Raw genomic sequence first — 10,908 nt, forward strand, 5'->3', positions numbered from 1 at the left:
TTGGATCTCGTTAGTGAGTGTTGCAACCAAGTACAGACGATTTTTACACGTTACACTCTTCAGCACTCGGCGGTCCTGTTCTGTGAGCTTGTGTGGCCCACTATTTCTTGGCTGAGCCGTTGTTGGTCCCAGATGTTTCCACTTCACAATAACAGCACTTACAGTCGACCAGGCAGCTCCAGCAAGGCAGGAATTTGACAAACTGACTTGTTGGAAAGGTGCCATCTTATAATGGTGCCACGTTCAAAGTTACTGAGATCGTCAGTAAGGCCATTCTACAGCCAATGTTTGTCTATGGAGATTGCATGGCTGTGTGCTTAATTTTAAACACCTGTCGGCAACTGGTGTAGCTGAAATGGCCCAATCTACTAATTTGAAGGTGTGTCCACATACTATTGTATATATAGTGTATTCACCCAGCTGTCTGGTCCAGGAGAATATCACCTGTGATGCTGTCTGGTCCAGGAGAATATCACCTGTGATGCTGTTTGGTCCAGGAGAATATCACCTGTGATGCTGTCTGGTCCAGGAGAATATCACCTGTGATGCTGTCTGGTCCAGGAGAATATCACCTGTGATGCTGTCTGGTCCAGGAGAATATCACCTGTGATGCTGTCTGGTCCAGGAGAATATCACCTGTGATGCTGTCTGGTCCAGGAGAATATCACCTGTGATGCTGTCTGGTCCAGGAGAATACCACCTGTGATGCTGTCTGGTCCAGGAGAATATCACCTGTGATGCTGTCTGGTCCAGGAGAATATCACCTGTGATGCTGTCTGGTCCAGGAGAATATCACCTGTGATGCTGTCTGGTCCAGGAGAATACCGCCTGTGATGCTGTCTGGTCCAGGAGAATATCACCTGTGATGCTGTCTGGTCCAGGAGAATATCACCTATGATGCTGTCTGGTCCAGGAGAATACCGCCTGTGATGCTGTCTGGTCCAGGAGAATATCACCTGTGATGCTGTCTGGTCCAGGAGAATATCACCTGTGATGCTGTCTGGTCCAGGAGAATATCACCTGTGATGCTGTCTGGTCCAGGAGAATATCACCTGTGATGCTGTCTGGTCCAGGAGAATATCACCTGTGATGCTGTCTGGTCCAGGAGAATATAACCTGTGATGCTGTCTGGTCCAGGAGAATACCACCTCTCAATATTGGGACGGCAGGGTAGATTCATAAAGTGGAGTGATGATGTTATGTAAGGATCAGACTGTATAGGCTATATTACATGTATTTAGTGTATTATTGGGGCAGCAGGGTAGTGGTTAGAATGTTATGTAAGGATCAGACTGTATAGGCTATATTACATGTATTTAGTGTATTATTGGGGCAGCAGGGTAGTGGTTAGAATGTTATGTAAGGATCAGACTGTATAGGCTATATTACATGTATTTAGTGTATTATTGGGGCAGCAGGGTAGTGGTTAGAATGTTATGTAAGGATCAGACTGTATAGGCTATATTACATGTATTTAGTGTATTATTGGGGCAGCAGGGTAGTGGTTAGAATGTTATGTAAGGATCAGACTGTATAGGCTATATTACATGTATCTAGTGTAGTATTGGGGCAGCAGGGTAGCCTAGTGGTTAGAATGTTATGTAAGGATCAGACTGTATAGGCTATATTACATGTATTTAGTGTATTATTGAGGCAGCAGGGTAGTGGTTAGAATGTTATGTAAGAATCAGACTGTATAGGCTATATTACATGTATTTAGTGTACAGTGGGGCAAAAAAGTATTTAGTCAGCCACCAATTGTGCAAGTTCTCACACTTAAAAATATGAGAGAGGCCTGTAATTTTCATCATAGGTACATATACATATACAAAATGAGAAAAAAAAATCCAGAAAATCACATTGTAGGATTTTTAATGAATTTATTTGCAAATGATTGTGGAAAATAAGTATTAAGTATAAGTAATAAGTATCACTGGTTAGCGGACAAATCAGGTTGTAGGTGCTGTTGAAACTAACACAACTAAAAACACATGGAAATGGGAGATATATTTTACCTCCCTGGTTAGAGGACAAATCAGGTTGTTGGTGCTGTTGAAACTAACACAACTAAAAACACATGGAAATGGGAGATATATTTTACCTCCCTGGTTAGAGGACAAATCAGGTTGTTGGTGCTGTTGAAACTAACACAACTAAAAACACATGGAAATGGGAGATATATTTTACCTCCCTGGTTAGAGGACAAATCAGGTTGTTGGTGCTGTTGAAACTAACACAACTAAAAACACATGGAAATGGGAGATATATTTTACCTCCCTGGTTAGAGGACAAATCAGGTTGTTGGTGCTGTTGAAACTAACACAACTAAAAACACATGGAAATGGGAGATATATTTTACCTCCCTGGTTAGAGGACAAAGCAGGTTGTTGGTGCTGTTGAAACTAACACAACTAAAAAAACACATGGAAATGGGAGATATATTTTACCTCCCTGGTTAGAGGACAAATCAGGTTGTAGGTGCTGTTGAAACTAACACAACTAAAAACACATGGAAATGGGAGATATATTTTACCTCCCTGGTTAGAGGACAAATAAGGTTGTTGGTGCTGTTGAAACTAACACAACTAAAAACACATGGAAATGGGAGATATATTTTACCTCCCTGGTTAGAGGACAACCTGCAGAAGACAGTCAGCTACATTTTGGAGAGATGCATTTACATTTAGAGGTCGTTAAACAAAGGAACGCAACACTTATTTTTCATCCCTCATCGATATCATGTTGAAATCATTTGTGTGAGAGTGGGGAGATGAGTTTGTCCTGTTAAAACTAACAGCTCAAAAACCACATGGAATCTGGGAATAATGTGTACATCACTGGTTAGAGGACAACTTGTAGAAAACATCTAGCTACATTTTGATTCAAGTGGGTCACCAATGCTGTAAGTGTAACACAGCTCTTTTTGTGTTAGTCACTTTCTGTTATATCATATAAATAGCACTCTTTCAATTCAGAGCCTGGATTTCCCCCCTGAGGCTAATATCCATATCATGCAGAAATCAATTGAGGGGGCAAACGTTTAGTGTTCTACATTGTGACATCATTAAAATACTCCTTCTACAATGTTTAAACATTCTACATTGTGACATTATTAAAATACTCATTCTACAATGTTAAAACATTCTACATTGTGACATCATTAAAATACTCCTTCTAAAATGTAGGGGGCAAACGTTTAGTGTTCTTCATTGTGACATCATTAAAATACTCCTTCTAAAATGTAGGGGGCAAACGTTTAGTGTTCTACATTGTGACATCATTAAAATACTCCTACTACAATGTTTAAACATTATACATTGTGACATTAATTCATTGATATCATGAAACAATTCCATCATTAATGTATTTTCTGATGTTTGATCAGAGATCTTTTATCAGAGTATCTCTTGTCACATTGATCACAGCTAGGAGGTTTCTCTCCTGTGTGTGTTCTCTGGTGTATAATCAGATGACTAGATGTAGTAAAATTCTTCCCACATTGTTCACAGCTATAAGGTTTCTCTCCTGTGTGTGTTCTCCGGTGTATAATCAGATGACTAGATGTAGTAAAATTCTTCCCACATTGTTCACAGCTATAAGATTTCTCTCCTGTGTGTGTTCTCTGGTGTGATACCAGGTTGCTTGACTGAGTAAAATTCTTCCCACATTGATAACAGCTGTAAGATTTCTCTCCTGTGTGTGTTCTCTGGTGAGACAACAGGCTGCTTGACTGAGTAAAACTCTTCCCATATTGATAACAGCTGTAAGGTTTCTCTCCTGTGTGTGTTCTCTGGTGAGATAACAGGCTGCTTGACTGATTAAAATTCTTCCCACATTGATCACAGCTATAAGGTTTCTCTCCAGTGTGAATTCTCATGTGTACTTTTAGTGAATTTGATCTTAAGTAACTCTTCCCACAGTCAGAGCAGCAGTGAGATTTCTTCCCTGTTGGTCTCCACTGATGTTTCTTGAGGTGATATGATCTGGAGAGACTCTTCTCTGCCTCGTTAGCATCATGATGTTGAGGCTCCCCAGAGGATCCACAATAGTCACGTCTCTCTCCTGTGTAAACAACAAGTCAGACAGATGGTTAAAGGCCCACAACAGCAGAAATCCACTGTAAAAGGTGATGCCAACAGCGTAGCCATGATGTTGTACAACAATTGACGTCTGTAATGAATGTTAAAATGTTTTGACAATTGTCTTAAGACAGTCAAGTGAGCAACAATAGTCATAGTCTTGTTTTCACATTAGTAGTAACATCGATGATTGTCGGCTATAAATAAGTTATTACAGTTGCTGAACCCCTAAGCAGTGTGCCAGACAACCTTTGGTCACCAATATAAGCCCCTTTCTGTGTTTGCTAAAATAGGCGCAAGAGGGCAATGAATTGAATGTGAGAGTGGTTACATTTCTCCAGCCCCCATCCCTCAGCTGTTTACCAAACCAAGTCTCAGGGCAGCCATTTTGTTGCCGTTTAAATCCTAGGTTGTCCCTTTAAAAAAGCCAACTCAATCGATCAACCAATCTGCAGTTCAAACAATAACAAAGATGTCATTCCACCACTGTTTTGGTAATAAGATGATGGATGGGTCTGGAGAAATGTAACTACTCTCAAATTCATAGACAGACCTACGGATGCAAGGACTGACCATCCATGAAATCAACATGATAGTTTTAACCATGTTGAGGCTATACAGTGTTGATTCACATTGTTTCTAAACATTGGTGTAAAAAATCTTATTTGGGGTTCTGATGGGGTACAACAGTTGAACTAAGCTCATGAGGTATGTGTTATATTCTTCAAGAATCAATGGCTATAAATAATATAAACGTAGCAATTACATATTTCCCCTTTAACACCACACATCAGTTCAACAACTGCAGAGTTTGTGCCTCTGTTTTTAAGACAGTACTTACTAGTGTTAATCACGGCCCGGTTTCTCAAAACCATCTTACGGCTGAGTTCACCGTTAGAACCATAGGATGCGTTAAGATGCGTTGGGGAAACCGGGCCCAGATGTCCAGTTTCCTCTTCGTCCTCCTCCACCTTTTTCGATGTGACAGTCATCTCCCCTCCCCCTCTTTCACTCCATAAACTGCAGCCTCCTCTCTCTCCTTTTACTGTAACATCCTCCTCCTCTTTCACTCTGAACGAGTCTTCCTTTTCTTCCACTGAAACGTCTTTCTCTTCTTCTTTCACGGTAACAGCCTCACCTTCTACTTGTTTTTGTATTGTAACATCCTTCTCTTCCTCCTCCTCTTTCAGGAGAGCTTATTTCTCCGTCCAGAAGACCTCCTCTTCTTTAGCAGGAGGAGAGTAACTTAGTGAACTTATGGTCGGAGATGTTCGCTAGCTAGCATTAGCAACTAGCCTAGTTCTAAGCTAATTTAGCAAACCAGCTAGCTGACAAACAACGTAATTATGTAATTAAATGGGCCAACACGTACATACGACAGAAGTGTGTTTAATACACAGCGACTAACATACACCAAAACAGTGTAAAGAGAGTGAATGTTGTAGCTATGTTTGCTATAAAGCTACCGAGGTGTCTAACTGTTGTTGTTGAAGGAGCGTCCCGTCCACTAGAATATACGTCACACTGGCAGCGTCGCCTGAACCTAAAAGACGCACATCGCCATCTGCTGACTGGAGTGGCAACGCAGTTGAGGAACCAAAAGTTTATTTTTCATTTATTTCATTAAAGTTGATTATTATATTAAGTCGTTCAAAGAAAAGCATGTGTTGATTGATTCGTTTTTAATGAGTGATAATTTAAAACAAACTTTAGACCCACTATATATTTACATTGAACCATAGTTCTGACATGGATCATTTTGACCCCAGAGGCATATCTTTTATCACAGCCAAAATGTGGTTCATTCAATTCATCCAATTTTTCATCAATCAACTTGTTCTTAATACATCTAAATCCTGGTTTAGTGTTTCTGTATCAATAAGGACTTTTAACAAATTAAAATCCTTTGGAGTCATTTTGACTCCATCCAAAATCACCTTTGATAAATAGGACGTTTATTTCAAATCAAAATCACATTTTATTGGTCACATACACGTGTTTAGCAAATGTTATTGCAGGTGTAGCAAAATGCTTGTGTTTCTAGCTCCGACACTGCAGTAATATCTAACAAGTAATATCTAATATTTCACAACATATACCCAATACACACAAATCTAAGTATTTGAATGTAGGTGTCTCTGTAGACATGATCCATCCCACCAGAGGGTGGAGGGGCACCTGTATCAGTGGTTTTGACCAGATAGACACCTGCACACACACAGTATAGTGCCTCCCATGTTCTCTCCTAAGATTGGACTTTCTATACCACGTATCACCTGACTGTGTACAAAACTGCCAATGATAGAAACCTCTTCCAGTGGTATACAGTGTATTCATTAAGTATTCAGACCCCTTCACTTATTCCACATTTAGTTACATTACAGCTTCATTCTAAAATGTAATATGTTTTTCCCCTCATCAACCGACACACAAAACCCCATAATAACAAAACAAAAACAGGTTTGACATTTTTGCAAATGTCTTTACTTAAGTATTCAGACCCTTTGCTATGAGACTCAATATTGAGCTCAGACATCCTGATTCCATTGATCATCCTTGAGATGTTTCTACAACTTGATTGGAGTCCACCTGTGGTAAATTCAATTCATTAGACATGATTTGGAAATGTAGACAGCTGTCTATATATGTCAGAGCAAAAACCAAGCCATGAGGTCAAAGGAATTGTCCGTAGAGCTCTGAGACAGGATTGTGTCGAGGCACAGCTCTGTGGAAAGGTACAAAAAATGTCTGTAGCATTGACGGTCCCCATGAACACAATGGCCGCCATCATTCTTAAATGGAAGAAGTTTGGAACCACCAATACTCTTTCTAGAGCTGGCCACCCGGCCAAACTGAGACATCGGGGGAGAAGGGCCTTGGTCAAGGAGGTGAACAAGAACCCGATGTTCACTCTGACAGAGCTCCAGATTTCCTCTGTGGAGACGGAAGAACCTTCCAGAAGGACAACCATCTCTGCAGCACTCCACCAATCAGGCCTTAATGTAGCAGTGATTAAATTGTCAACATTTATTTCAATGGACAATTATGTGAACTGTTCTGTGAAATGTGTTGGTTAGAGATGAATTGCAGGAGCTTGCAGGGATTTGTAGGCATGTTGTCTACTTTGATGCTAATTAGCATTTTCGAATCTGAGAGTAGAGAGAGACATCCCCATTAGTTCCTGCCAAGGCAGCAGCTACTCTTCCTGGGGTTTATTATGGATCCCCATTAGTTCCTGCCAAGGCAGCAGCTACTCTTCCTGGGGTTTATTATGGATCCCCATTAGTTCCTGCCATGGCAGCATCTACTCTTCCTGGGGTTTAATATGGATCCCCATTAGTTCCTGCCAAGGCAGCAGCTACTCTTCCTGGGGTTTATTATGGATCCCCATTAGTTCCTGCCAAGGCAGCAGCTACTCTTCCTGGGGTTTATTGTGGATCCCCATTAGTTCCTGCCAAGGCAGCAGCTACTCTTCCTGGGATCCAGCTAAAATAAAGGCAGTCATACCATTTTAAAAACATGACAATAAATTGACAACACACTGTGTCCTCAGTCACCTTGTCCCAGAGAGGTTTACATGGTTATCAAAACATCACACCAGGGTGAGTCTAAACAAAACACAGCCCTGTGGGGAAAATGAATGGAACCATCTCCCTGTTTGACCTCTAGTTGTTATGGATATTATGACTCTACAGAGACACACAGTGGACCTGTCAAAATATGTTCCATTGATAAATCACACTTTATTTAACCTCAATGTCATCTTGTGTTTACATGGCATTGTAGATTTTAGCTGTATATAGTATGTATCTTGGATGTTTTCAGTGTGTTTTTAACCCTTTGAGACAATGGATTAATCACAATTAAAAATAGTGCACTAACATTATACGAAGTGAACTCAAGTCTGACAGCCCAAACAAACACACACATTCTCAGTCAAAAACACAAGTCAGAACACAGCCTCTCGATTCTCTCATGTGTTTTCAGGTTCTCTGACTGGGAAAATGTCTTTCCACAATGAGAGCAGTGGTATGTCTTCTCCTCCTGTGTATTTGTATGTATTCTTTCATGCTCTTTCAGGTACCTTAACCGGGTAAATCTCTCTCCACACTGGGAGCAGCGGTACATCTTCTTACCTGTGTGTGTCCTCTCATGCTTGTTCAGGTTTCCTACCTGGCCAAAACTCTTTCCACAATGGGAACATTGGAAAAGCTTTTCCCCTGTGTGTCCCCTCTCATGCGTTTGCAGGCTCCCTAACTGGGTAAACGTCATTCCACATTGGGAACAGTGGTATGGCTTCTCTCCAGTGTGTATTCTCTTATGTGTTCTCAGGCTCCCTAACTGAGTAAAACTCTTTCCACACTGGGAGCAGTGATGTCGTCCTGCTGGTTTGGACGTCTCGGGGTCTGGTTTCCCTGAAGGACTCTTCCCGCTGTCAGAAGGAGAGTCTGGTCTCTCTCCTGTCAAAGACAAACAGATGATTTAATTAAACAGAGACCTGAATGAAACCTCCACATGATAAAACTTCCTATGACGTTTAATCTAGACCAGATCCCTCAATCACCTGAAGTCACTTTTCACAAGTGTTATTAAAGCCACTACAAAATGCAGGTCTCTGTGTGATTCTTAGTCAGAGAGGCCTATAGAATGGTCTAGAATGTCATTGTATGTTGTAGCGTTTACACCAGTCCAGCCTACGCTTGACACTCTAGCAATGATAAAGTACTTTATGATAACACGAAAATTAAATAAACGATTTGGTATCATTTTTATTATGGAAGATTGAATAAGTGTGCTTCAAACGGTTTGTTTGTAATGATTTGTAGCCATCGTCTCGAATACCTGTGCATGAGAGTCCATTCAACTCAGTTTCCCTACCTGAAAAAACGCCATTCCGTAAAGTGTATTCGCGCACGCAAATTCAGGAAGAAACCGAAGAGCAGATGGCCTGACCGCGTTTTGCGACTGTCGGCTCACTTGACCGCAGTCAACGGTGGGCTGGAAATCGCCTCCAGTTTAGTACAGTGGAACTGCAGTATTGAATGAAGGCAAGTCCATTCTGTGAGACATTTAAGTTGTGATTTTGGGTGCAAATCCATTGTTAAAGTTTTGTTGTTGGCCAGCTTCTTGATGGTATTCACATCTTACAGTGTAGCTTTATCAATTCCTACATTAAAAAACGGCATTTAAGCTCAGAACTAGAGTAGAATGCCGTTTTAAAACCACGTATCAGTTCAACAACTATTTTCAAGACAGGACTTACTGGTGTTACTCAGATCTTCTGTCTCCTTCTCTTCTTCCCTCTCCTCCTCCTTCAATATGACAGTTATCTCTCCTTCATTCACTCCAAAAAAAGTATAATCGTTTTCTTCCTCTTCTTTCTGTGTAACAGCCTCACCCTCGACTTCTTCGTTTACTGTGACATCCTCCTCTTCATTCTCCTCTTTCACGACAACGTTCAGCCAAATACCTTTTTCCTCCTTCCAGCAGACCTCTTTTTTAGCAGGAGGGCAGTAGCTTGCTGAGCTCATGGTCGGGGATGTTAGCCAGCTAACCTAGCTAGTTAGCGACTAGCCTAGTGATAGGCTCATTTATCAAGCCAGCTACCGTTACCTGACTAAACGGAAATATGACATGAAATGGGGAAACTAGTTAAAAGACAGAATTATGTTCCAAATACAGAAGTAAATATGGACCGAAGCAGTCTGAACAGCTTGAACGTTTCCGCTAGGAAGCTACCGAGGTGGCTGACTAGATGTTGTTGAAGAAGCGTCCCGTCCACTACATTATACGTCACTCTGATAGCATCGCCTGAAAAACGCATATCGCCATCTGTTGACTGGAGTGGTTAACGCAGATAAATGTTTATTTTATTTCCAGACAAAAAGTGCATTTTTACATTTCTTTCATTAAATAATAATATAATAGTCAGACAACTGCAGATGTGTAATAAGTATGAATTTAAAACCTACTTCCACATTCTACCAACTCAACAGATGTTTCTACTACAGTGAATATTAACCAATGAGGTGGGTCTTTCCACATTCTACCAACCCAACAGATGTTTCTACAGGGAATATTAAACAATGAGGTGGGTCTTTCCACATTCTACCAACCCAGCAGATGTTTCTACTACAGGGAATATTAACCAATGAGGAGGGTCTTTCCACATTCTACCAACTCAACAGATGTTTCTACTACAGTGAATATTAACCAATGAGGTGGGTCTTTCCACATTCTACCAACTCAACAGATGTTTCTACTACAGTGAATATTAACCAATGAGGTGGGTCTTTCCACATTCTACCAACTCAACAGATGTTTCTACTACAGTGAATATTAACCAATAAGGTGGGTCTTTCCACATTCTACCAACTCAACAGATGTTTCTACTACAGTGAATATTAACCAATGAGGTGGGTCTTTCCACATTCTACCAACACAACAGATGTTTCTACTACAGGGAATATTAACCAATGAGGTGGGTCTTTCCACATTCTACCAACTCAACAGATGTTTCTACTACAGTGAATATTAACCAATGAGGTGGGTCTTTCCACATTCTACCAACCCAACAGATGTTTCTACTACAGGGAATATTAACCAATGAGGTGGGTCTTTCCACATTCTACCAACCCTACAGATGTTTCTACTACCGGGAATATTAACCAATGAGGTGGGTCTTTCCACATTCTACCAACCCAACAGATGTTTATACTATGAACACTTTCAGGTTAATTGAAGTTAAATTCCCCAAAAGCCTAAACAGGTTTGGTCATTATCAGGTATTGGAGCGTTGAAAGATGATGCACAACAACGGTTTCTTCCA

General features: G+C 40.8%; 1 protein-coding gene across 1 annotated transcript; it reads right to left on the reverse strand.

Moving 5' to 3' along the window:
- Positions 1–7,802: 7,802 nt before the first annotated feature.
- Positions 7,803–9,849, reverse strand: LOC118936765 (gastrula zinc finger protein XlCGF49.1-like). Its single transcript, XM_036933983.1, has 2 exons — positions 9,343–9,849; positions 7,803–8,539 (listed from the first exon to the last, which is right to left on the reverse strand). The coding sequence occupies exons 1-2, from the start codon at positions 9,608–9,610 to the stop codon at positions 8,016–8,018; spliced, it is 792 nt and encodes a 263-aa protein (XP_036789878.1). The 5' UTR covers positions 9,611–9,849; the 3' UTR covers positions 7,803–8,015.
- Between the last annotated feature and the right edge of the window lie 1,059 nt (positions 9,850–10,908).

This window comes from Oncorhynchus mykiss, chromosome 10 (genome assembly GCF_013265735.2).
Source record: "Oncorhynchus mykiss isolate Arlee chromosome 10, USDA_OmykA_1.1, whole genome shotgun sequence".
Lineage (NCBI taxonomy): Eukaryota > Metazoa > Chordata > Actinopteri > Salmoniformes > Salmonidae > Oncorhynchus > Oncorhynchus mykiss.